The sequence below is a fragment of the Cricetulus griseus genome, assembly GCF_003668045.3.
Source record: "Cricetulus griseus strain 17A/GY chromosome 1 unlocalized genomic scaffold, alternate assembly CriGri-PICRH-1.0 chr1_0, whole genome shotgun sequence".
In the NCBI taxonomy this organism is placed as follows: Eukaryota; Metazoa; Chordata; class Mammalia; order Rodentia; family Cricetidae; genus Cricetulus; species Cricetulus griseus.
In genome coordinates, this window is record NW_023276806.1 from 153,526,812 (window position 1) to 153,554,795 (window position 27,984).

At 43.0% G+C, this 27,984-nt stretch overlaps 1 protein-coding gene across 1 annotated transcript in view; it reads left to right on the top strand.

The window, feature by feature from the left end:
* The window catches only part of Pah (phenylalanine hydroxylase), a 59,530-nt gene extending 31,855 nt beyond the window's left edge, over window positions 1-27,675 (top strand). The window contains exons 5-14 of the mRNA XM_035451367.1: window positions 358-446; window positions 9,044-9,111; window positions 12,609-12,805; window positions 14,829-14,964; window positions 15,971-16,040; window positions 20,078-20,134; window positions 23,220-23,315; window positions 23,840-23,973; window positions 25,094-25,209; window positions 27,096-27,675. Of these exons, the coding sequence (XP_035307258.1) occupies window positions 358-446; window positions 9,044-9,111; window positions 12,609-12,805; window positions 14,829-14,964; window positions 15,971-16,040; window positions 20,078-20,134; window positions 23,220-23,315; window positions 23,840-23,973; window positions 25,094-25,209; window positions 27,096-27,142 (1,010 nt within the window). The 3' untranslated portion in view covers window positions 27,143-27,675. The remainder of the gene's footprint in view (window positions 1-357; window positions 447-9,043; window positions 9,112-12,608; window positions 12,806-14,828; window positions 14,965-15,970; window positions 16,041-20,077; window positions 20,135-23,219; window positions 23,316-23,839; window positions 23,974-25,093; window positions 25,210-27,095) is intronic.
* Window positions 27,676-27,984: the final 309 nt, after the last annotated feature.

Below are 27,984 nucleotides of genomic sequence, written 5' to 3' on the forward strand. Positions count from 1 at the left end.
CTTGGGGACATGTTTTAAAATCAGTTTCACAGGAAAATGGAATTTAATATTTTTTAAATTTTATTATTTAGTTATTTGAGACGGGGGTCTCTGTGTGCAGTCTTGGCTGCCCTAGAACTTGTTCTGTAAACCAGGCTGGCCTGAACTCTTAGAGACCTACATGCTTCTGCTTCCCAAGTGCTAGGATTAGAGGTGTGCTCCATCATCACCCAGCTTAAATGTTTAACTTTAGCCATGTAAGAGTTATGCAGAACCTTGCTTGCTGTCACCATCAACATAACCACTTGGGGATCAGGGAGGCCGTTAACCATGTGTCCCATGATTTACACTCAGGACTCTGCCCTTTCTGTGTTGTAGTGCCCTGGTTCCCAAGGACCATTCAAGAGCTGGACAGATTTGCCAATCAGATTCTCAGTTATGGAGCAGAACTGGATGCAGACCACCCGGTGAGTCTAAGACCCTGGATGAGAGTCTTCCCATCTTCCTTCCATCTTCTCTTCTTTTCCCATGCCCACACATCTTCAGCTTGGGGAAATGTGTTTGTTTATTTGAGCAAGAAAAGTTTACTGAGTTTGTATATATGCCAGGACTAGAAAAGCTAGGATGAATGAGACCATGAGATCTCATTGTCGTCATTACTGTGGTCATTACTGTTGTAGTGAATGTGAACCAGTGTCCAGGACATGCTATCCCTACACAATTGTATGCATTTCTATTTCTGCCTTTGTATATTTTATGGGCAGTTAAATCAAACACAGCTAGGGGACAGTGAGAGAAGTGACCTTGGCACTTCAGAGAGCTGAGTAGAGGGCTCTAGTCAGATGAGGCTGAGAGGATCACACCTGCTTTGGGGAGTTCCTCCAGGGATGGGGATGGGCGGGTGGTGCCTCAGGTATGACAGGGAGAGAGCGAGCTAGGTTGGGTCAGATTTTCAAAATTCCTAAATACAGGAGTGGTGAATTTCACTGTGCCCTCATCTTATGGGCAGAGAACAGGTTTTTAAATGGGTTCTCACTAGAGAAATGGATCAGGGTGTGTGTGTGTGTGTGTGTGTGTGTGTGTGTGTGTGTTGGGGGTTTCTCCTTATTTCTTCTTCTCTAGGGCCAATGGTCCTTGGGGGTGAACAGAGGTGGCCTGGCAGCTTCCTTGGGTGAGTAGTGTGTCATTGTGACCTTATGTTCCACTCTCTGTCAGGCAGTGGATTCTCTGGCCTTTTAACCAGGAAGCAGTCTATATTAACAAGGTTTTAGTGTAGCTGGTGCTGGGGCATGTTTGTGTCCCATCTAGCGTCCCTTCATGACCTCCAGGGGACTGACAACCAACAGGAGACTTGTCCTTCCCAGAGGCAGTTTCCTATAAGCAGGCTAAGGCTTCCATCTCACAGACAGGCCCAGAGATGACAGGCACCTTCTCCAATATCCTTTGTTGATCGAACCTGAGCTCCTTGGACCTTCACCCCAGTGCTCAGGGTAATTGAAGACACAGGCTTGGCTGGTGACAAGAAACCAATTTTCCTGCATGCCAACCAATGGGGAGCCATAGGCCCGCCTTTCAAAACAGGAGCAGCTGGTGCATGCTCCAACCCAAACAGCAAACCTTGTGAGCAGACCTGAACTGCATGAGGAAGATGATGACGACTCCAACAACTTCAGTTATCCAGCTTTCTCTTTATCCTGTCCTTCAATTAAAGAGAGAAAGAATTAGAGAGAGGAGATTTTATGAGTAGAAAAAAGGAGAATTCATCCTACCCTCTACATTCAAAGCAGAAAAAAATACTATTTCCACACTTTTCTAAAATAATATTGATGTCTGGGAGAGGTCTCCTCCACGCACAGCCATGCAAGTGTACATATATGTGTTAGCCGGCACTCGTCGGGCATTACCAAGCACATGTCCGCCTCCATTGTTGCACTGAAGTGAAGAATTCTGCCTGACATCTTCAACCAGACTTGTGATGGCTCTCCTAAATCTCATTTAGACATTAGAATAAATTAGCCCAAGCTGAGGACAGAAGTTGTTTTTAAGCATCCCACATAAGCCTTGAATAATGTGTTTCACAGACCTGATGGTGAGCATTTGTGAGCCTCCGGCAGGAGGCTTGGCAATTCTAAGATGGCCTGGGTTATGTAGTGAGACTCTGTCTCTAAAACCAAACCAAACCAAACTAGGCCAGACCAAACTAGACCAAACCAAATGAAACCAAACTAAACTGAAAACAAAGCAAAAATGTTTTTCTCTGGAGGGACAGATTCTCTGTTGTCTTCCTTTATATGACACAGTCTATTTCAGGCGGCAAAGGCTACAATGGCAACACTCTGATGTCCCCTCTAACAAGCCTCTGCCTGTGCCTCTCAGTCATGAGCCTTGAAAGCAAAAACCATCTCTGGAGATTTCTTCCCCTCAGGAAAACAAGACCGTCCCGACTCAACCCGCAGAATGCACACACCAGGGCTTCTGTTCTCCCACCAGCCCCCATCGTCCTGCCTTGACCCTCTGTTCTTCCCATTGGCCTCAATCCTAATCATTTGGGTGGGTGGGAGAGGCCAGTCCAGAGAGAGAGGGACATGTCCTTCCCTTTAGTGTCATGTCCCCTCAGAAGCCAAAGCTGGCCTTAAAACTCTCTGGAATTCATTTCTCTTTGCCAACCCAGGCCACAACTTTGGCTTCCCAGCCTCTGCATGTCGTGAATTTTATCATAAAAACACAACTTATCAGGTACACAGGCCCCTGTAGAGGAGGCGCCAGGCTCTCTCTGTTCCTTTGGTTTTTCATCAGATGCTGGGAACAGGGGCCAAGCATAGAGCAAAACCAAGGGAGTTTCCCCCAAAGCCGCCAGCCCCCACAGGCCTGGCCTCAAGGTGTGAACTGCAAGCAGACACCACCCTAGCAGTGAAGGGGCTGTTCTTATTCAAGGACCCTCTGTTCTACTCTGTCCCTTGCAGTCAGTGTGATCCCTTCCTCCCCTGACCCCCTGCCCTTGGCAGGGTGCATTTGTGTTTGACCTAGTACTTCGGAGCCTCCCAAATAGTCACTTTGTGAAATGAGGGAAAGGAAAGATTGTTCTGGAAATCCAGGGTAAAGACACTCTGCCTTCAGGGTTAGTGAAATGAGAAAATGGAATAGGATGAAAGACTGTCAAGACTGTCCTTCATTCTGTCCCACCTACCTTATTTGCTCTCTCTCTCTCTCTCTCTCTCTCTCTCTCTCACCTCAGTCTCTGCCTCTTCCTCTTCCTCCTCCTCCCCCTCCCTGTCTCTATCTCTCCCTTCTTCTTTTCCACAAATATTTATCAATTTAGCTGGCATTACTGGCTAACCTTTCTTGATCACAGTCTGTGTACTAGGCACAATGCTAAAATGCTTGCCATGCGGTTAATTTTAGTACCAGTCAGCACTCTGGAGAACTGGTTGGGCTTCTCAATGTCAGCTGAGGACCCTTAGGAAGTTGTGTCTGTGAGCTTTGCTCTATGCATATAGGAAAGGGAGCTGAAGTGATACCCGAGATGTATCTATGCCCACCTGCCCTTCCAACTGCAAAACAAAAAAAAAAAAAAAAAGTCGGGGGGGGCATCAACTTTTCTGTGTGATGCCAGGGGTACATAAGATAGCACCTATAAGCATTGTGGGCAGAACCCCAAGGGAGGTGTTTGATTTCTGCTCCCCAAATTCTTCATGCTGTGCCCTATACCCGAGTGGCTCCTCCTCAGAGCATTGTTGCTGTTTAACCTCACTGGCAAGCCTGGGCTGGTCTTTCAAGTCTACACTCCTATCTCCTGCCCCCGCTCCCCAAGCCATTCCCCCATCTCTTCTCCAGGCCACAGTGTTGCATTCTGTTTTCATAGGAATGGCTGTGTACATGTGGTTTCAATGAAGAGTGTGTGAGTTCTACTTTGCATGTTTCATGGGACCTCATACCATTGTCTGTAATGTTTTATGTTCCCACCTATAGAACTCAAGTGGTCCTTTTTCTTTACAAAATTTTCGATACCTGTTACTTTTTGTTTTGAACATTAATTTATAGGGAGATGTACACCTTTAATCTCAGCACTAGGGAGGTAAAGGCAGGCAGATCTCTGTGAATTTGAAGCCAGCCTCATCTGCAAAGTAAGTTCTAGGACAGCCAGGGCTATGTTGCAAGAGCCTATCTCAAAAAATTATAATTATTAGAAATACATAATGCATGTGCATGTACAATGTATGTACAATGTATGTGTGTGGGTGCATTGTGCCCCTGTACTCCTGTGGAGGCCAAAGAACAGCTTGAGGGTATCTGTTCTCTCCATCCATCATGGTACCAAGCATCAGGCCTGAGAAGCAAGTACCTCATGCTGCTTAGCCCTCTGGCTGGCCCTGTAGGTGCCTTTAAAAGGGCCGAGGGTATGTGAAAGGACTCGGAGTCCTACTCCAGAGTGTACCTTCCTATGTTCTGAGCCAGAGTCCCCAGCTTTCATGTTTCTGCCTTTTTGCAGATTGCCATTCTTGGAGTGCCTGTCCTGTGCTCACATTTTTACATGATGTTCTGCCATGTGACCTAACCCTGTCCATGTGACTCTGCGAAGCAGGTGTGATTAGCAACTTTACTTTCCTTATGAGAGAACCAAAACTTTAAGGGATAAACTGGTCAACATAAGGCCATATTCCTAGTGAGTGCAGCATGGCAGTTTAAAACCAATGGTCTCCTTGCTGTCCCGAAGATGGCATTTGTGAGCTTTAACCCCAGCTGTGACAAAAAGAAGCAGTAAACTAGTATGTCAATCTAGAAGAATCTTCAGATGGCATGTCATAGATACCCTGAAGTAATGCCCTTTCTGAGACTGAGAAAAGGGATTGCATATAGACTCTGGTGGTGTCATAATTTCTTATAGACTTCTTTTTCCTCCTTCTGACCCCTTCCCTTCACCACTTCTTCACTGACAATATGTTTTCCTGTCAAAACATACTCGGTTACACACAAGGCAACCAAAATCACTGCTATTAGCTTAATTGAGACAGGGTGATTATAAATAAATTACCTGCAGTGCTGTCGAATTGCTGCTATCAGTCTAAATTGAGACAGGGTGATCAGTCATCACCAATTGCAGCTTAATTCAGAATGCATTTTACTTCGATGGATGCAGGGACTGTGTGGTCACCTGGCAACCCAAAGGATGAAAGGTCAAATCCCTGAAAGAATAGACTTCAAGGTCACAGATCTAACCAGAGAAACCTATTGAGCCAAAGTCCCTGAGATCTGGTTGGTGGGAGCTCTTTGCAGGTTCGTACTGAAGGTTTTAGAGACCGGGGACTAGAAATGAGCATAGAAGGGGAGGAGCAGAGATGATGACTCTCACTACACCTGTCTGTTCATGTACCGGATCTCCTGCCACTACCCTCAAGTGATTTGAAATGGAGTTAGAATATTATTTTGCTTCCTTCCAATAACAAAACACATACTCACAGCAGAAAACTTCAAAAATGTACATAGCATTGATGGCTGACCATTATCCCCACCACCTCCAAGGTACATTTGTTTGAGGTAGGTGAATTCCTTCCATTTTATATTCCCCTTAACATAGGGACTGTCTACTAGATATATAATTTTGCATTGAGATTTTATTTTCACAGATGGAAGACCCATACAGCACCCAGACAAGGCACATTAATGATGAACACTAGTTGAGTGTGAGTGAGAATTAGATGTGGGCATTCCTTTCCTAAAGGCAGTATGAAATGGAAAGCCTTCCGTTGAATGAGTCTTCCCTCGTGTCCCCACTTTTCTGCTTCAGATCCCAAATCTCAACTTGCCAGTATGGTTAGCCTTGGAAAACTGTAATGAAGATGCTGTGTCTTATTTTTATTTTATTTTTTACACTTCAGGATCCTTCAGCAAATGGCCTAAGGGAGCTTCATTTCTACCCTTCTGATACCAAAACAGAACTAGATATTCTTCAGTGCCTGATGGTGTGGAAACCTTTCATTTATATTTTGAAGGGCTATGGAGAGACACATACCACCATCTGTTAAGACTGGCTAGTCAAGATGAAAATTGTTAAATTTGAGTCAATATTTTGAGTTCAAGCATGAATATATGGATAAGTAAATGTTTATTGTCTACTCTAGTAGAGATGGTCCCCCAATGGCAAGCTGGTGGTGTTTGGAAATTAAACCACAGGGCCCAGTTTTCTTCTTAGCATATCCAAGCATATCCACTCATCTTTCCTCAGCATAAATGAACGCTATGTTAATTGCAAGTTCTTAGGTTCCTAAAGCCTGGTGTCATGGTGTGCACATTTAATCCCAATACACAGGAGCCTGGGGTGGGATGATTATATAATCCAGCCTGAACTACAGAGTAAGAACCTGCCTCGAAAACTGACAGCTGACAAAGAAAAGCTTCCAAGTTCCCTATTTGTTTTATTTCTAATGCTTATTTTATTTTTATTTATGCATAGTTATGTGTATGTGTGTGCATGTGCGTGTGCGTGTGCGTGTGCGTGTGCGTGAGAGAGAGAGAGAGAGAGAGAGAGAGAGAGAGAGAGAGAGAGAGAGAGAGAGAGAGAGAGAATGGCACATGTGTGTGAGTACCCTTGGAGCCCAGCAGAGGGCGTGGTATACCCTGGAGTTGGATTTACAGGTGGTTGTGGCCACCTTATGTGAATGTTGGAAACGAAAGCTGGGTCCTCTGGAATAGCTGCAAGAACAAGATCTTAACTGAGTTAAGGTGCTGAGTCATCTCTCCAGTCCCCCATATGTAATTAATGATATCAATCCAGCCAGTGTTTCAGGGAAAACAACAGCTTGTGCTTTGTAACAGCCATATCATAGAATCGTTTTAAAATGAGTAGTTTTTCCTTTAATTGGGACTTGGGTGTGGAATAACCACATGGTCATTTTACTTTACTAGTGTGATGTTTTCAGGATTTTTTATTTCTCAAAATCCATCCTGGTAAACATACTAGAAATCTCCCTTTCTCTGTCTTTCCTCCAGTTTTCTCTCCCTCCCTCCCTCCCCTCCCTCCCTCCTCCCCTCCCCTCCTCCCTCCCTCCCTCCTTCCTCCTGCCTGCCTCCCTGCCTCTCCTTTCTCCAGGTTCTCAGGTAAAATTACCTTATATGAATTGCCTTACTTAAAAAGAAAAACTGCTGGTTGACTTTGATATACCAAAAAAAAAAAAAAAAAAAAAAAAAAGGCAACACTTGGAAACCAGGGGCTATTGACCTTCTTCAAATGCATCTTTAAACTGTGCCTGTGATACAAGCCTGAACTTTCAAGACATTCAGCCCATGGTTTGGAAACAGATGATTACAAATTAAAGTGCTTTCTGGAAGAGCTTGTTGGGAAATGTCTGCAGGGAACAAAGACATGCTCTATGGACCAGTCTCTTGCCTCACTAAATTTCAGAGCACAGTGAACTTTTCTGTCAAGTACCTTTCCCATCAGCTGGGACACTTCCAGCTCTTGATGTGCCCCACTCCACCCTAAACACTCAAAGATACACTTGGCCTCTCCTCATTGGAAATGTGTTGCTGGCACCCCTGGCAAGATCGCCAGCCAGTCAGCCCCAGAGAAGTCATCATCCTCTTGTCTGGGGTGGCTTGCTCCATCAGTGGAGGGTCTGCCAGGTCAGCAAGGTTCACAATTGCTGAAGTGTAGTAAAAAGAGAAGAGAGCTGGGTGATCCAAAGGTTGGCCCTTCCATTATGGATCTGATTTACCAGGTCTCTTGTTGATTCTGGAAGACTATGCACACTGATCTGCCTGACAACTTTATGCCAAAAGCTGGCACAGCTGTAGACACCTGGTAAAGAACATTTTCAACAATTGCCATCAGGGCATGGTGACACAGGCCTATAATCCTAGCACTTGGGAGGCTGAGGCAGGAGAGTTGAGGCCAGTTTGGGCTATCCAGAAATATTTTATTTAAAGAAAATAAAATGCAAAAATAAAAATGCCATAGCAGTGGGTACATTTCCATTTGTTTGCCAAGAAATGTGGAGAAGCCTCCATACTAATTTCCATAGTGACTTTTTAAATGGAAACTGTGGCAATAACTCAGTTAGAAAAAAACAGATGTACAGATATGATAATCCAAGTTCAAGCCCCAGCATCCATGTGAAGAGCTAGGCATGGTGTCACATACCTATCTTATAAAACAAGGTAGAAGTTTCCTGAGGACTGACACCCAAGGATTGAACTTTGGGTTCTGCATGCTCCCACCCCACAACATACATAAATTCCAACACACACACACACACACACACACACACACACACACACACACACACACAGGAACACATGCACACAGATAGGCACACACAAGGAGGCATTACTAAATACACACCACTTACCAGAAATTAAGTGAAGACTTTATGCCTTCAACACAGACATCTAACTTGGCTTGATCCTGTTAGTTTAGAAGCTGGGAATGGTATGGATGACATTTCTTAAAGATCAGAGTATATCTGTATATATTAGAATCTCAGGGTGGGGAAGATTTCACTGCACTGAAGGTGTGGCTTAGTGTTTGTCACTGATAAAAATAGAAAACCCTGTGTTTAACTGGAACTGTGTGTTAGAGCATCATCAAGGAAAAGAGATATGTGCCGTCATAGCTGGAAAACTTCCACTCAGATTGCTGGTAGAGGTGCCATGTAGGCAGAGTTTTTTGGTGGGACCACCAGCTCCTCAATAAATTCACAGAGACTTATTAATTATAAATGCTTGACTGGTAGTTTAGGCTTATTACTAACTAGCTCTTAGAACTTAAATTAACAACCCATAATTCTTATCTATGTTCTACCACATGGTGGTACCTTTATTTTTTTCAGCACAGCAAGTTCATCTTGCCTCTCTCTGAATCCTGGTGACTCCACCCTTCTTCATCCCAGCACTCTTCCCGTGTTCACAAGTCCCACCTAACTTTTTCCTGCCTAGCTATTGGCCAGTAGCTCTTTATTAAACCAATGAGAGCAACACGTCTTCACAGTGAACAAAAAGACTATTCAGCAACAGTGCCAGGCCTCTCCCTCTGCAGACCTGAGTCATCAAGTCTCTCTCTCTCTCGTAGGGCTTTAAAGATCCTGTGTACCGGGCGAGGCGAAAGCAGTTTGCTGACATTGCCTACAACTACCGCCAGTAAGTCTCCCTGAGAAGAGCATACCCCTAACCCTTGCTCTAGGTTGGAAAGAATCAGCCCAGAACACCCTGCTTTGTGTTTGTGTGTGTGTGTGTGTGTGTGTGTGTGTGTGTGTGTGTGTGTGTGTGTATGTGTATGTTTGTGTATTTGTATGTGTGTGTGTTGATGTGTGTATGTATATGTATGTGTGTGTGTATGTTTGTGTGTAGATAAGTGTGTCTTTTTGTATGAGTGTGTATATGTGTATGTGTGTGTATGCTTATGTGTGCATATGTGTTTAAGCTCTCTCCTAACAATGCATTTGAAAAAATAGCCTCTAGATCAAACAGAAGTACCTACTGCTGTAGCCCAGCTCTCTCTCAAGCTTTGCTAGCACAGTATTCATTGTATCTGGAATGATCAGAGAGGCTTCCATCCTGAAAGGAACAGCCTCTTGTCTTTTCCACATTAGACCAGGAAGAAGAAATCTGGCTGCTCCAGTGAAATAATGAGCCCTGGAGCCTTTGGACCAGCCACACTCACGTGTTCTACTGATCTGGTTGACTCAGCTGTGTGGGACAACTGTGAGATGGATTTTTTTTCCCTGTTCATAATTCTATCATTTTAGCCAAAAGAAAATGGCCATACCAGATGTGTTGTTTGGGAACACAATGGCTTTGCTGTTGTGAATCCTTGGGAACTATGTAAATTGTGACTTAGGAAACTGGGTGTTTTGAGAACATCAATTTCTGATTTAAGAGAATAAGAAAAGGCATGCATGAAAAGAAACTCCAGCACCGTCCTGGGGACTGAGGGAGCACTGTCTTGGAAACTGAGTAGAGCTGTTCCAGAGACTGAGGTAGAGCTGTCCTGGAGACTGAGTAGAGTTGTCTCAGAGACTGAGGTACTGGGACATCACTGTAACAGCTTTGGTGGGACATTAGTGACTTAAGCAAATACTGGGGCTCTATATACCTGTGGATGGAAAGACACCCAGAATGTCACCTTCTCTGAATGATCCAGAGCTATGTGGTCTTGTTCAGATTAAGGTCCATTTGGACCCTGCCTTCTGTTTAGCAGAAGTAAGGGAACATGGTGACCTTTCTCTGAACTCACTTTTGCCTCACTAAGTCAGTGTAGGTAAGAGCTCTTCTTCACAGTCAATTTGATTATCATCTCTTTGCTGAGTATTTTGGGTTTTGCTAAATTTAATGTGTTCGAGCATGCACACACACACAATATTGTAATAAATTCTCATTTTTCAGATAGGAAGCAGAAGTTGAAAAAAGTTAAATAACTTGTCAAAGTCAGATAATTAGGAGGTGACAAAGGCTGTCTTTAATTTGTCTGTCCTCAGTATTAATCTCACCATTGTCACAGTGTCTAGTAACCCCAGGCCTAAGCATGTTCAGAACTCAGGGTCTCCCTCCATTTTCCTGACTCACTCCCTTAGCACTGTTCTTGATTTCAAGCTTGGCCTCATCTTCTCAGAGATAGGTTCCAAGTGATGTCCCAACTTAGAAGTTCTCACTCTTTCTTACAAAATCACCTGAAGTTCTGTGATTGGGTCTTGTTCATTCTGACTACACATGGACCTGATTTTCAGCCAATTACTGTGGTCAAGGTAAAGAAACTATGATTGGACAACCCTGACCACACTTCCACTTGTAAAGGTGTCATTGAGTGTCCTCTTTCTCAATTGCCACAGCTGAAAGTGGTGCTGCAAGATGGGGAAAGGCATGTTGGGTCACTGGAAGTGAAAGTGTCAACCAGGGGAGACAGCTGCATATTCAAAATGTCACCACTTCTTGGAATTTTTGCAGAAACACCAGTTGCCTGACTTGTGTGTGTGTGTGTGTGTGTGTGTGTGTGTGTGTGTGTGTGTGTGTGTGCCATGACTCATGTGTGGAAGTAAAGGACAACTTGTGTAAATCAGAATCAGCTCTCTCTGCCATGTGGGGTCTGGGCTTAGCAGCAAGTACCCTTAACTACAGAACCATCCTGCTGGTTCCATCAATGCCTTTCTTTGAAATGAGAACTAGTTATTTAATGATCAACAGTTATTGCCAGTTCCAATATTATGAATATATATATTCCTTTATGAATAACATTTCATACAGTCTTGTCCACCTTAAAAATGTGTTAACTGCAGGACTAATGCTGGTAGCTGTTTACTAATTGCCTGAGGCCACACATCCAAAAAATGGCATGGCCAAGTTTTGATCAGTTTCTATTTCCAAAGCCTTTTTCTTTTCTTCCATTACCACTTAACCCTGGATTATGGTGTAGTCTTGGGCAAAGGCTCACCTGACATTGTTTTGCAGTCCCTGCTGGTTGACCAGAAGATCCTCTGAGCTTGAGTCCTTTTCATTTCTCAATCAACAATCTGTCTTTCCTCCTCAATCCCGGCTCACCTTTCCATAGAAAGTAACAGTCTTTGCTCTAATGTCCTTGGATGAGCTACAATTTTGAAAGTGCATGAGGAACTTAGTTTGGAACCAGATCCACAGTTCCAAGGTAAACAGTCCTACTTTGTCCCAGACTCTGTGTCCCTGGTGAGGGGAGCAGGGCTGCAGCCCAGGGAACAGTTCCTGGTCTGGGAGGTCAAGTTTTGTTTGGTTTTCATTGTTTTTAGGACATAGCTCCGAAGCTTCCAAACTCATGACTCTTAAATTGCAGCTTGCATCAGTCACCTAGGGGGCTTATTAAGATCCACCTGTCCTTGGCTTTCCCTGTTCCAGTGCATCAGGACGGTGGGACAGAATCTCATGTAGGTGCTTTGACAAACTTGGCACATATGAGCGTATCATATATCTTATCATGCTTATTTGTTCCTCCATCTCAATGTTTATAAATTTCTTACTTTTGATTTAGAATCTTGTTAATTGACATGTACTGATAACATGTAGCAAAACACACACACACACACACACATACATACACACACACACACACACACACACACACACACACACACACCTTAAGATATATAGATATATACAATGTGGGACTTTAGTCTTCATTTAAATAGTTCATAACTTGCAGGAACAGAAGCATCAAACTCAGCAGGTTGGAGCTCCCCAGACAAGTTTGAAACACACATCCTAGCTATTAAACCCCGAGTTAGGCAAAACTGATTGTTTTAGGTGATAATACAAGACATGGTACCTTTGTTTGGAAAGAGGATACATTGTTTAGTTGTCCCAGCTCCCATTCTCTGTACTGTCCTCTACATACTATACTTTTTTACACCTGTATGTCACCTGCCTAGCCCCTTAAACAGTTGGACAGTTAAATGAGCAAAAAGACCAAATAACTTCCTAGAATGACAGCAATTCCTCAACCAAACCATGTTTTCCTGTGGGAACCAACACATTAGTGTTTCTTTCAAACAATGCTTCACATCCATGCTGGTCTCCTCACAAATTGGGGAGCCCGACTCCCTCTTCTGACTTTACCACATTGTGTGTCCTGACCCTTCTCTGTTGGAGACACCTGTTCCATGACTGTATTCTAGTGGGCAGCCCATCCCTCGGGTGGAATACACAGAAGAAGAGAAGAAGACCTGGGGAACAGTGTTCAAGACACTGAAGGCCTTGTATAAAACGCATGCCTGCTATGAACACAACCACATTTTCCCACTTCTGGAAAAGTACTGCGGGTTCCGTGAAGACAACATTCCCCAGCTGGAAGATGTTTCTCAGTTTCTGCAGAGTAAGTCCACATCAGGGCCAAGGCTCTGCAGGCCGTGGGGTGGGGGCAGGGAGAAAAGGAAGGCTGTTGTGAGTAGTGGTGATGCAGTGCAGGCTGAGTCTCCAGGAAGAATCCAGATGCATTGTCTCCTGCCTTCCGTCTCACCTTCATTATTGATCTTCTTCTGGCCAAGCAAGAACGTCAGGTGTGGATTTTTGCCATATAGCTGTCTCTGAAAATGTCTTCTCCCATACCCAGAGCCCGAGGTGCCTGCCAGTGTTTTCCCTGCAGCGCCCACTGTTGGGAAATGGCTGGATGCCAATTCAAGAAAAAAGTATGCTGTCTGTAGGCCAGTGCCAAGAGTCCCTCGTCCTGAGTCTGTTCATCTGGGATGGATCCCCCATTTGACCTTTTGTGGTTGTGTAAATCTGCCTTCATGTTGTCACCTGCCAAGTAGACACTGTCGCTGTGTTGACATCGGTCACAGGGAAATTACAAGATTGGAATGAGATGTTGCAGATGAAAAGAACTTGGCATAGTGCTGGGTCTGCAGTCAGTGTTCAGTGAGTCTGAGGGCTAATGATGATGTGAGATACTGAGTCATGCATTATCTGAGTGATGATCCCTGTGTAGGCTTTCCAAAAGGAGATTAGCGTTTTTCCTTCTGACAATAGGATGCTCATTTAGCAAAGTGTGAACAGTCAACTAGTTCATATTGAACACCTACTATGTGCTAGGTAGAATAAGGGGAAGTAAGGAGATGAGCTACAGTTGTATAGAAAGGAGGACTTTTTCTGTGCATCAGAACCTCAAAGGGATAGGAAATGGGTCAAAAACAAGTACATGGCAGGGAGGGAGATTAGAACTGGAACAGGTGAGGTGATGATCTTCGAGGTGTTTCCCTCCTCTAGAATAAAACAAGGAGCAAGAGTTTAAACCAGGTGATTATCAGCATGAAAATGTAGAGTGAAGGGAGTGTGAGAGCCAGTCCTAAAAAGATGGTCTCCAGTTTACTACTGACTACTGATAAGAATAATAAGCACCAATGGTAGCAGTTGCCAAATTATATAATTTCAGTCAAGAAGCTTTGAAACCTTGTGGTCTGTGGCTTGTGGTCCCAGACTAAAAGCTTTAACTCATGTCTCAACTTCCCCATCTTTAAAGTGGGGATGATAAAAATGTCTTCCTCATAGTCATTGTAAGGGTTAGCTTGTGCCTGGCATATGTTAGGTAGTATGTAGTGTTAGTTATGGTCATCACAGAGCCACTTTCTACTCCTGATGTAGAGTAGATTGAGAAACAAATGTAGGAAACAGAGGATGGCTATCAATTGGTAGCTTTAAAGAAAAGTTATTTGGAGGATGTGGTATAAATTGGTGCTCAAAATTTTCCCAGTAATTTAACCCTTGATTAGGGAAATGTACACCAGTTCTCAGTGCCTGCTACACTGCCTTATGGATGAGAGAGAGAAAGAGAGAGAGAGAGAGAGAGAGAGAGAGAGAGAGAGAGAGAGAGAGAGAGAGAGAGAGACTGGATGCTATAAATACATTTCTTGGATGCTATAAATACATTTCTTGTCCCCATTTTTGCAGTCAGACAGGACATTTCTCCTCTTGGGATGGGCTGTGTGTGGAAGTGCTCATTACACACTCTACTCTACTCCTGATGTTGATCTTAAATCTCCTCACTACTCCAGAAACATGAGAAGTAGTGGGAAAGTATTTGATCCCAAAAGGCAGTAGCAAAAAAGAAATTTAGTGGAGTTTTTCAATGGGCTAGGCTTTGCTAGGAATTTTTAGTCATTACTGTTTTGCTGTTGAGTATATACCTCAGTAATACCCACATACATTTTGCAGGTATGAGAAAACTGAATCTCATCAATGTGAGTTTACTTTACCCAACACAGCCAAGGTGGCAGAGACCAGAAGCTAAGCCTCCTTGATAGAAATCTCACATTCTTGGGTATTGGTTCCCTCCTGGGGGTTTTGTAGCCTCTCTGGCTTCTCCACTGGGTTTGAGTTTTAGGTTGTCTTCTGTTTTTCAGCTTGTACTGGTTTCCGCCTCCGACCTGTTGCTGGCTTACTGTCCTCTCGAGATTTCTTGGGTGGCCTGGCCTTCCGAGTCTTCCACTGCACACAATACATCAGGCATGGGTCTAAGCCCATGTACACACCTGAACCGTGAGTACCATTCTCTAGCTACCACTGCCAATCACAATGGGCACTAGTCCTACCTGCGCTAAGAATTCTGCCTAGGTTCATTGCAGGCTGATCTGCACAATTCGTTGCCTGCTTTATTTCATCATAGTTCTAAGACAAACTCACACATTGGGGATTGTCTCAGTCCAGAGAGAAGAAATTTTAACACACAGATTTGGACATCCTGTGAACCAAGGATTGGGATCTCCTTGGAAAGCAGGAAAAGAAGTTCCACCAATCCTCAAAGTCCAGACATCTGAAGTTCCAAATAGGACAGGAACAAGAGTAGCTGAGTGATCTCAGCATCTCCCAAATACGCATCTAGATAATGCCAGTTCTTTGCATGGATTATGGATTGGCCAGAAGTAGAGAATGGGTGGGGGAGAGCTACTGTGCTTCCTACTTAGACTTCTAGCCATCTCATTAGTCACATAGAAATTGATCCAAAGAGATCAGGATGATGTCCCAAATTATTTCCCTTCTTCATGATGTTCATGGCTGCCAATTTGAAAGGACTTGTTGCTTTGGACCTGGTAGTGTTTTAGAAAAAAATGTAGCCTTTCTTTTTTGACTGTTGCCCTACTCTGGGTCAAGAAAAGAGCAACACCTTTATTTTTAAAAGTTCTTATTGGAAAAACTGGGCACATTATTTCTCTCCAGGTAAGTGAGTGACAAGGAGACTTGGGATGGGAGGGATCTGTGACCCCCAACTCACTCAGGTATCTGAGAAGAGACCCATACAGATGCTGGTTCCTTGGCTGCACATCTCAGCCCCTCTTGTCTCCCAGGACTCCCAGCGACTCTGCCTCTCCTTTCTTTCCTTTCCATTTCTTCCTTTTCTTTCATGCTTTATTTCAAGGGATCCTTTGCTCTGCACAGAGCTTATTCTTGAGTGTAAAGTCCCAGGTCTCAATGTGCTATTTCTTCCTCATTGTGTCTAACTTGGTTTAACCTTTCCATCCTCTAAATGTTATGGTTTCTGTTTTAGAGACATTTGTCATGAACTGTTGGGACATGTGCCCTTGTTTTCAGATCGCAGCTTTGCCCAGTTTTCCCAGGTAAGGAAAAATGACTTGACTAGAGGGTTGGGACTGCATTGCTAGAATGAGTTAATCCCTGACAAAGGGGCCCTTACATGCTCTGTAAGAGTGGAAAAAGATATCATTCCACGTTCTGTGGGCCAGGCTGAACACTCAGAACTGCAGCCTGGGGTTGGCAATTGATCATCCTGTGACATGCCTATGATCAATTGGATAATCTCAATGATCTCATCAGTCATACATTAATAGCCTTCTCCTTGATAAAATCATCTCTCGTCTCTATGCAGACATCACCTGCTTTCAAATTTGCCTACTACTTTCCATCCAGTACTCTTTTGAGAAACTTTGACACTTTCCATCTTGTCAGGCAGTCATCTATATGTATACTTGAACTAGATAAGATGACATTTGCCAAGAATTCAACATCAATGATCTTATGTATAAGACTGACTAGAGAGAGGGGGGGAACAAAGAAAGAAAGATAAAAGAAAGAACCAAAATTCTCCTTGCCAGTGTCAAAATAGTACAATGGCCTCGATTCACAGTAATGAGAGAACTCAAAATTGTTTTCTGATGAGTTAAAAAAATTCTCTCTTGTCACCCAGAGGGAGGTCTCATGTGTGTAAGGGAGGTGAGGGGGGAAGTCTAGGAGATGACTTAGCAGTTAAGAGAACATATTTCTCTTGCAGTGGATCATAGTTTTTGTTTAAGCTCTCACATCAGGTGACCAATAGCCACCTGTAACTCTAACTCTAAGGGATATAATGACTGTGGTCTCTGCGGGCATCTGCATTCATATGAACACACCCCACAGAGACACAAAGGTACCCAAATAATTTAAAAGCTATAAAAATATTTTAAGCCGGGTGTTGGTGGCACAGACCTTTAATCCCAGCACTCAGTAGGCAGAGGCAGGTGGATCTCTGTGAGTTCGAGGCCAGCCTGGTCTCCAGAGCCAGTGACAGGATAGGCTCCAAAGCTACACAGAGAAACCCTGACTCGACAAACCAGAAGAACAAAATAAATATTTTAAAGCTCAGTTGGGTAGCTGGGATTACAGATCGAATGATGACTCCTAGGTATTTATAGGCCCCACACAGAGCTTTGATGAACTGGACAAGCTGTGAAGCCATCATGTGTCTCAGTTCCCAAGAACTTGAATCAGTAAAATTGGTCTTATGGGTCTTCTTCCTCACTAGAAAGAGTGATGGTCAAAGGATGACACATGAGTGAATGATGCTCCAAGTAGGGATTTGAGAGTAATGACTTTGTGCTCAAATCTACAAGCATTTCCCATTTGCTGCAGGAAGCATTTCCACTGTGGAACAATGCAGCTGGTGCTTGATATTTGAAACAAATGAAATAAAATTTTTAACTGATTTCTTGACTACTTAGAAGACTTAGGCTGTCCAAACAAAAAACACTTGCTACTTCCATGTGAGGCTTTGAGAATCAGGAAGCCCCGAAACCATTGGACTTTAGAAGTGGGAGTGTCTGTTTGAACTTTAACTATGAAAGTGTTATTGCCAATAGTGTAGTTACAGCTGCCAAGACGGTATTATTACTCAAGACAGTTTTAAAACAGGAACTTGTTACTATGACAGGAGAATTAGAGGCTTTTTCCTTGGAGAATAGGAACCTTGAATTCTTGACATGAGAGATATTCTATTTAGCTGAAGAGCAGGTGGCAGTCTGTCTTAAGTCATTTGCATTTTGGGTAACCCTGGAGAGGAGTAGACAATTAACGTCAGCAGACATTGTATGATCATCTGTTTAACACTCTCATCTTTGACGTGGATAGTCCCAAGGCAAAGACTTGTTCTCTGAGAACATTTTGTTTTGATTTAACGTCAGAAGTTTTTTGTTTCTTTGTTTGTTTTACCACTGTCGGGCAGAATGGGGGTGGTGATGGAGTGCAGAGAGATATTGGGGGCCCCCTGCGTTAGCTAAACTCTTGGCTTACAAAGAATGACGACAAGATATTGGGTGTTGTGGCACACACCTGCAATTTCAGCCTTTGGTAGATGCAAGAAGGAAGATCAGGAATTTGATATTATCTTTGCCTATACTGCCAGTTTGAGGGTAGCCTGGAATACATAGGACCCTATCTTTAAAAAAAAATGATGTCAAGAGAAACAACCATGGATTTGACCTCGGTTTATCAATGGAGTCTGTTAAACTCAGGATTGGCATATCTAGAAATAGAATAGAGTTAGAGTTAGAGACAGAGGAGGAATGGGGTAGGAGAACCAGGCTAGGGGCTACCTGAACTTGGTTTACTCTAAGTCAGACAGTATGTTTTATAGGGACAGTGTAGGTCAGCCTCAATGTGGGGCCCAGAGAAGGCTATGGTGATACAGATCATGTAACCTCTTGATTCAAGATAGAAAAATTCCTTAGTCTTCCTCCCTATCTGCACCCACTCCTTTGGTGAGCTTAGCCAATCTCATGGCTATGAATACTATCTCTAATATAATATTGAACATTCATGTTCTTGGCTTAGACTTCAATGCCAAATTCAGGCTTACATATGAACTATCAATTCAGCATCTCCACCCCACTTGATGTTGATTAGACATCACTATATTCCTGTCCAAAGTTGAATTTTGAATCTTCTTCAAAGTTTATCTACCCATAAGTTTCCTAGTAAGAGTACATAACAATTCCATTCTTTGACTTGCTCCAGCCAAAAGCACATCTGGGGGTTAATCTGACCTCAGCCACTCTCATTCCTTGATGAGAATTTGTGCTCCGACATGCCCTTTCCTTGTTGTTAAGATGATCTCAGGTACTCTCATACTTTATTTGTTTTCTTTAGCTTTCTCATTGAAATCCCACCTTTGCCCTTGATCCCAAAGTCTATTCTCACAAAATACCCAGAGTAAGTCTTTGATGACATACATTAGATCATATCTACTCTACAATAATTTATATATGTGCATAAAATTACCAAAGAATAAAAACAATAAAAGCTACTAAAAATCCTGAAATGGATTTTTATTTCACAGAAAAGAAAAACCCAAGTTCTCAAAAGTCTAAAACAAAGTCCACATGATTGAATTTGGGATCTTTAGTGTTACCTACCAATGCTCTCTCTATGCTGTAGCTGCACTCGTCCCTCCCTCCCTGCTCCTGGAAGCAGCCCACATCTCGCTTGCTTAGTCAGTGTTCCCACTAGTTGTATACTTGATGTTTGCTCTGCAGTGTCATCAGAAGAACCAATAACATCCAAGTCTTTCCCCAAATACTACCTTCTTGATGATGCTTTCCTGGAACCCAAATTAATAATGTAGTCTTCCCAGGATTCCCTGAAGCTCCCAATCCTTTGTCTCTTCCTCCTCGTGTTTTCTTCCCCCTAAGACTTTGCTAAATTTTTACTTATCCATGCACATCTTAATAATTATGTATTTTTATTGTAAATGACAAGGCAAAGTATATTTGCCAATTTTGTGTATTTCCTGGCACATAGGAAACATTTAGTGCACACATTTGGAGTGAATGAATAAATGTTTGGAAAGACGCACACACAGAGAAATAAAGAGGGGTGCTGTTGAAGAGTCCAAGAGACCTCCAGAGGAATTTTGCAGTTGAGGCTGTACTTAGTGAGCCATGGCACTTCAGACTTTCCAGTTATGTGTATGTCTGGAATGATGCAATCACTTCTCTGCAATCTTTCTATGGCATTTTCAAGTATCTGATTAAGAATCATTCTGTCTTCCAGAAATATCCCTCTCATTCTGTGTGGGTGTGTGATCACTAGGCTGCTGTCAACAGATTGATGTTTTAGATGCTGTGTGACCATGCACAGGCTAACTTGTTCTTCTTTTTTGTTAAGTGAATACAAAAGAACCAAGTACTGGTGATACATTCCTCTGCTCCTGAAGTCTGTGCCTCTGTGCTATGTGGCCTGGCCAGGGTGGACTTCTACAAATATGCAGGATCAATCTAGGCAGTGTTTAGTCATAAATTACCTGCCCATTATTGGGTGCCAGGTTGACAACTAGAGTAAAGCCTTAATAATGGCTGTGCCAGTGACTCTGTTTCTCCACACACAGGAAATCGGGCTTGCTTCTCTGGGTGCACCTGACGAATACATCGAGAAATTGGCCACAGTAAGTCTCATCCATGGAGGGATTATGGGAATGCTAAAGGCTGTGTCCTTCAGGTTTTTGAAGATTTCTTCTCTCCCTGTCAGCTAGGCCATTTGAAATAACGATAAGAACATGTTAAATTACATTCACATGAATGAAATGCCACATTTCGATTTTTCTTTAAGGGGCTGGATTTTTAGGTGAGCTTGCATATGGATATTTCCACATACTTGTTAATAGGATCTCCTTGAAAACCACAACCAGGTGTAATAATAGCCCTGGAAATCCTTTGGCCCAATGTGTGCCAGGAAGTAGCTGGATTTATAGCTTTGTTCAGCAAATATTTACCTCTCTACCTCTGCACTAGAACTAGCCTCAGGGTTTATTTTAGATAGAAGGTGAAAATGGGTCTGGAATTCAGATTCTTGCCAAACATTTCCCTCTCTCATAAGAGAAGTAGGGACCACGCACACACAGGAGCTATGGAAACACCAGGTCAGCACCATTGGCAATTTCCTTCCTTAAATTTTCCAGTTTCTGTACATCCCTCTCCAGGTATAGAGGGATGTGTTTCTTATCATATGCCTGGCCTGGAAGATTAAAAACAAAAGCTTACATTGAATTAAAAACTACAAGACTTGCATTGAGATGTGTCCAGTTAGAAACTGATACACTCCCAAAAGACAAACATGGTATGTACTCACACATATGTGGATTTTAGACATAGAGCAAAGGATTACCAGCCTACAATCCAAACCTCCAGAGAAGCCAGGAAACAAGGAGGACCCTAAGAGAGATATACATGGTCCCCCAGAGAAGGGGGAAGGGACAAGGTCTCCTGAGCTAATTGGGAACATGGGGGAGGGGAGAGGGAGCTAGAAGAAGAGGGAGAAGAGGAGGGAAGAGGAGGGCATGAAGGAGCAGGAAGGTTGAGTCACAAGAAGGAAAGAGGATATGCCATCATAGAGCCTCCATCCAGTAGCTGATGGAAACAGAGGCAGACACCCACAGCCAAACACTGAGCTGAATTCTGGAATCCAGTTGCAGAGAGGGAGGAATGATGAGCAAAGGGGTCAAGACCAGGCTGGAGAAACCCACAGAAACAGCTGACCTGAACAAGGGGGAGTTCATGGACCCCTGACTGATAGCTGGGAAGCCAGCATAGGACTGCTCCAGACCCCATGAATGTGGGTGTCAGGAGGTCTGGGCAATCTATGGGGCCTGGGTAGTGGATCAGTATTTATCCCTAGTACACAAATGAACTTTGGGAGCCCACTCCACATAGAGGGATACTCTCTCAGCCTAGACACAAGGGGAAGGGCCTAGGCCCTGCTCCAAATGGTATGACAGACTTCGAAGATCTCCAATGGAAGGCCTCACCCTCCCTGGGGAGCAGAAACAGGATGGGATAGGGAGCTGGTGGGGGGCAGGGGAGGAGGGGAGGGAGAGGGAACTGGGATTTACATGTAAAACAAGCTTGTTTCTAATTTAAATAAATAAATAAATAAATAAATAAATAAATAATGTATATATTCCCTCCTTCAGAATGGCTAGAAACTAGGTTTGGCCACTGACCATCTATCTCTTCTGAGTATCAGGGCAAGTGGCTTTTGTTTATTTATCTCTAAAAATGGGCATAAAAGTTTATTGCCCATCTCAAAAGAATTTCATGTGTGTCTAAAGAGTTAAATTTGTGTAAACGTAAGTTTTTACATTTTAGGTTATCTTAGAGAGTCAGCTTTCCAAGGGCTTTTAGTAAAAGTGGATAGAATTTATTATTTCTAGGGACTAAAGTCTTAGAATCCAGAGTATCTCACTATGTCCCTCACTGATGACCCACAGGATTCTGATCAAGAGGACCCACCATATAGGTACTCTAGACTGGGCACAGACCTGTGTCTTTTCTGTGCCTTTGATTTTGTGTGTCACTGTTAGCATGTTGCCTTAACTTTCTAGGCTGAAGGCTTGCTGTATATGATGAAGTCATATTGATTGGGCTCAGATGACCTTCTTGGGCTTAATGTCCTGTAATCTAACAAGGAGACATAACTGTTAAACCTCTCCTAATTCTCCAAGATGCTCCATCTTTAGCATCTCACTAAGCCCTGGTCTTCTCTTGGTGCCAGAACTCCAAGGCTGTCATCTAGGCCAAGTATCAAAGCTACTTTGGAGTAGGAGGTGCTGGAAGAAGAGGATGTGATTACTGAGAAGACACACATAATAGCTGACTTCAGTAGTACCTCATGCTTTTGCATAGTGATGGAGTATGCACTTCTTGGATTCTCTCACTATCCAATCCCTTAACCACTCACTTCTGTTCCTTGGTAAAAATTACCAGATGAACCCTCCCAATATAGGGATAACTTAGGAATCTATCATTCCAGTTTGTGCTATAGACAGAAAAGTAAAAGGCATGGAGAATCTGTCACACAAAGAGGAACTTGTTGGGGATGTCTTTGGGAGATTTAGCACACTCTAGCATGTCTTATTACACCATGACTCATCTACCCCTGATTCAACAGATGACTGGATAGAAGAATCCATGGGACACAGAAGTGACTGTCCCGACTTGCAGGACGTCAGCCTGGGGCAAGAGAGTCAGGGATAGGGAATGGGGACAAGAGACGCAGAAAGAATGACCACAAGACAGGATTCTGATCAAGTGGCAATCTTTGCTTTTCTCAGGCTAGCTTATATAGTCAGGCTATGGGGAGGGGCAAAATGTGTTGTTTGTGCACCAGGTGTTGGTATAGGTAGGATATTAGGAAGCCACAAAGAGGATGTTTGGCAGGGTGAAGAGTTTATGAGTAAGAGGTCCAGGAAAGGGTTGCCTAGGTGACTAAGCCTGTGGGTGGAGGACTGGGTTAAGTTGTTTCTTTTTTTGAGCTGAGGTTCTAAGGAGCTGCTATGTAAAGGTTAACTCTGTGGCCTGCCAAGCATGGCCTAGGATCTCATGCCAAGCCCTGAGATTTGGCTCCCAACAGGCCACACTGATTCAGAGAACATATCTGTGCATACTTCAACCTACTGGATATGTCCCAGTGCTTTGGGTACCTGCTGTCTTGCTCATCCCTGATAAGTGTCTTTTGCTTGCTTTCTGTTCCAGATTTACTGGTTTACTGTGGAGTTTGGGCTCTGCAAGGAAGGAGATTCCATCAAGGCATATGGTGCTGGGCTTCTGTCATCCTTTGGTGAATTACAGGTGTGAATTTAGCAGAAAACAAGCCTGGACACTTAGAATCAGGGACATGGAGGACCATTCCCATCCTCGGGGCTTTGCTGAAGTGCTGTTAGCTATAATTAGAGGTTCATTTCCTCAGGCAATTGGTACCTTAGTAGCTATGATTTGACCACAACTGTGTTGTTAGAGATAGAAATTCAAGCACAAGTCTACAGGACTCTGTGAAGGAGAGGCCTCCTGAGGCCAAGCTGAACTAGACTTACAACTTTGTAAGTGTGCAAACTTATGCCAAGAAATATGGTTGGCTATGTCTATTTAACTCCTTATTAGAAAGTGTTTAAAATGAATTGCTCCATTCTAGTTAACTAGGTTTTGGATGAGGTATGGGGAGTTGAATCTAATACATGGTTAATAACTCAGTTTACCAAATTTGCAATGGGCTAAGAAAACGGTGGTTATGAGAGACGTTTTGCTGATGGACTACGGGATGTGGGTGAGAGCACAGGCCATGACTCAACTGAAAACTTTTCTCTGGGTCCCTGAAGTACTGTTTATCAGACAAGCCGAAGCTCCTGCCCCTGGACCTAGAGAAGACAGCCTCACAGGAGTACAATGTCACAGAGTTCCAGCCCCTGTACTACGTGGCAGAGAGTTTCAATGATGCCAAGGAGAAAGTGAGGTGAGATTCTAGAAGAAGGCCCAAGACTGAGATACATCCAGTGAGGTGGGTGTGGGCATTCTCCAAAGTCAAATGGGGTGTTCTGTAAGAAGACAGGGGAAGAGACATAGAGTAGTTGAAATCAGACGTGCATCACATTAGACATGGTGTCATCTGGGCTAAAAGCTCCTTTTCAGAGAGGGAAGATGGGAGGTGATGAACTCACCAGTAGTGTGACAGCAATTGTCATTCCCCTCTGAGCTGGGGACTGTTGGTACCCTGATCTTACAAAAGAATAAGGAATGTGAGGAACAGAGAAGAGCTGTTGCCTCCTATCACAAGGGCTGTAACTGACAAGAAAGGAACCCAGAGAGCTTGACTTGGGGACTCAGGATGCTGCTCTTGCAAAAACCTGGGGTGACTTAATGCCTGTGATAACTGTAATTTTCAATACAATAGCTTTTACTTTCATCATAGACTAATCTAGAAACAATATCTAAGGTGTATTTGAAGTGTCTTGTTAATTATATTGACTGCTGTTGCTCACGAAATCCCTCCTGGGAAATTCCTACAGAATTAGAGTCATGCTTAGGGATGGCAAGAAAGCATCTAGATCAGAATCAGGCTGCCCAGGTTCCTTCACAGCATTGCAACTGACATTATGGTCCATGTACTCAGTTTCCCATGGCTAAACACCCTCATTTGTAAAACAGGGGTAATTACAGTTCTTAATTCTTAGGGCTTTACTAAAGTGTTACTTAGTGATTTTTAAGGGTACTAGAGCAGTTAAAGTTTAATGTGACACCTGCTCCATGTCACTACAATGTTTCATTGCCCAGAGCTGTGTTTCCATTTGTGTCGATTGTCAAGTACCTTGGATATTTCTTTTAATCATATTCTGTGGTTTCATTAACTCTTTTATCTTATTTAATACGTGTACTTTGTGCTTTTACACACACATGCACACAAAGGCTTCCTCAGATGACCTTGTTCAATTGTATTTCACACCTCAGCCCCAGCTTCTGAGCCACTGTTCTAGGAAATTTCAGGGCTCACAGCAAAGTAACTGCTTTCAGAACTCCTTCAGCATAACCTTTCTCTAAATGGTGCCCTTCACTTAGGCCGTTGGTGTTCATTTCAGGGCCTTTGCTGCCACAATCCCCCGGCCCTTCTCGGTTCGCTATGATCCCTACACTCAAAGGGTTGAGGTCCTGGACAACACTCAGCAGTTGAAGATTTTGGCTGACTCCATCAACAGTAAGTAGCTCACAGCTGATGGAACTACCTTCTTTCCCAGAATAGAGGCCGTGTCTTCTGACCTTTCCTACAGGGACAAATGAAACATCTCCATATACACCATAGGTTCATAAGTTCACTTGAGGAAAAGAACTATGCAACTTGATTTACCTGCCCCTTATCCTTTGACCTTCTGGCATCCAATCCCATCTCTCACCACTACACCTAGCCTGTTGCTCTCAGGTTCTTCCTCATCATTTGCCTTCCTGCCTCTTTTCTTCTAAATGTCAGCTGATACCACCCAGCCTGGAATCTCATGTGTTGGGGACTAAAGTCTGACTGCTTTATTGGCCCCCCATAATCTAACTCATCTACTGCTGCTGGCTTCTGCTCCTCCTTGGTGGTGGATATAATAATAACAGTTACTGGAGAAATATTGCTGATTACCCTGCTCACATGATTCTCTATAGCCACTGAAATTACCCTCTAGCTCCACAGATCAGCTTCTGGTCCTTGTGCCCTCTCCTAGCTTTTGCCCATGGCATTCTTTCTGCTTAAGATATTCTTCTGCTATGCCTATGTGAGATGTCTAAAGCCAGTTCATCTCACATGTCTTGCATAGGCATTTCTTCTTGTATGACTGGCTTGTATGCCCTTTGTATGACTTTATGTTCTTTTATGCTCTTCTGTGACTGGCTTGTATGCCCTTTGTATGGCTTTATGCTCCTGCAGATCTGCCTCTCAGAGGGTTACACCATTTTAGAATTGTTTACTTTCTGTGTCCCCAGTTAGACCTGAGCAGAGTTAAATATCAAGCTCTCTGTTAAGTCCCTAGAACCCAACCTTATTTGTAAGGACATATTAGAGCTTTCGAAAGAATGAGTGAGGAATGACTACAGGGAGTCACTAGAAATTGTTTTCTATAATTAAATTGTGTTTCTATAAGAGCAGAAAAAACTTTGTAAACATCACTGAAACACTGAAATTCATAATATATAATGGTCTCATGTATAAACCAGCTGTTGCAGACAGAATGTATGGATGCTGTGTGGCACGATGGTTGGCACAGTACAAAAATGTGCATCTGTGTGTCCAGAACCAAAACTGCAGTCAAGTGGCATCACACGACATAGTCAAGGACTGCCAAACCACCTTGGGTTCATTATGCATCTAATTTTCAATTAGTTTTTCATTTCCATTATCATTATGGCAGGAATGGAGGCAGGCAGGCAGACATGGTGCTGGAGAGGTAGCTGAGAGTTCTGTACCCAGATCCACAGACAGCAGGAAAAGAGAATGAGCCAATTGGCCTAGTTTGGGCTTCTGAAACCTCAAAGTCCACACTCAGTGACACACTTCCTCCAATAAGGCCATGCCCACTCCAACAAGGCTACACCTCCCAATCCTTCTTAAGTAGAGCCATTCCCTAATGACCTTTCATTCAAATATTTGAGCCTTTGGGGTCCATCTCTATTTTGAAGTGCTGGAAAAATTACAGTCCTGAGTTATATACTTCCAAACTAAACTTCCTAAATTTGTGCAGAAGCTTGGGACCTCAGGTGATTCCAATGTAGGATACTTAAATGCATCCCACTCTTTAGGTTTAACTGCTTAGAGTCTTGAAGCTGTTGTGGATAGGTATGTCAAAAGAGCACACAGACCTAGGCATCTGCTTGGAAAACCTGTTGCTTAGAAAAACTCCTTTAGCTCCAGGAAACAGCTTGTGAAAAGGGAAGCAAATTATATAGACAACCTTAGCACTCACTGCACACACTAGATCTGGGCTAGTGTTGGCTCTGTAAATAAGCTGTAAGCGTTCTGAAGTTTAGGGTAATGCATCCCAGCAACCCTATTGAGCTTCACATTTATTAACAAGAGACTCACTTTTGTGCTCTTCTTCTTTGTAGGTGAGGTTGGAATCCTTTGCAGTGCCCTGCATAAAATAAAGTCATGAACAGAAAATGACATCATGTGTAGAACTTGAGCAGCCAACCAAAAATCTGTTAATAGAAAGATAGTAACTGCTTCATTTCATCTGAAGAGAAAAATCTTTAATTTGATATATCACCTTTCATTACTTGTGCTAACACAGTGAAGCATCACCAAATAAATCAAAATTCTCTTAAATGAAAGTATATTAAACCCTCTCGGGGTAGCTCTTACAGAGTCATCTTTGATTTAGACATCTCATACCTTCAATTTAGATTAAAATGTAATTTCTCACCTCTCATCAATATTCATTAAATTTGTGACCCTTATCATTCAGGATTCATTTATTTGTTTTTGCCTCCCAGGTAAGCCCTAAAGGAATATATTATATGGCTAAGTGTGAAACATAGGACTGTACTCATGAATGAATTATTCAGTTCAGTTCAAATCTCAAACTATGAAGCTTACCTTCTACAGTCATCCACTATGACTCTGAGAACTGCTTCATTGTACTGCCTATGTAAATCTCCTCTGATTTGAGACTCTATCGAGATAGTAACAAGCAATAAAGTTTTAGATCATTGTACAAAACATTCTGTGTGCTTTATTTCTCTATAGTATGTCTACCTGATCCTGATTCCACAACTTGCGACATCATTTTCATTGTTATTTTTCAAGTAAATTTGGGAAATATTTTCGAAGGCATGTGTGATCCAGCAGATGTTAGCAAAAGACAGGAGATATTTATTAAATGCTATATACATTTTAAAATAGTAAATCCACTAGAAAAGTGATGATTTTATTTAAGCTGGAGAAAAACATCAATGTCGCAATATTTTAAAGTTTCAAATGCTTCTTTGGATAAAA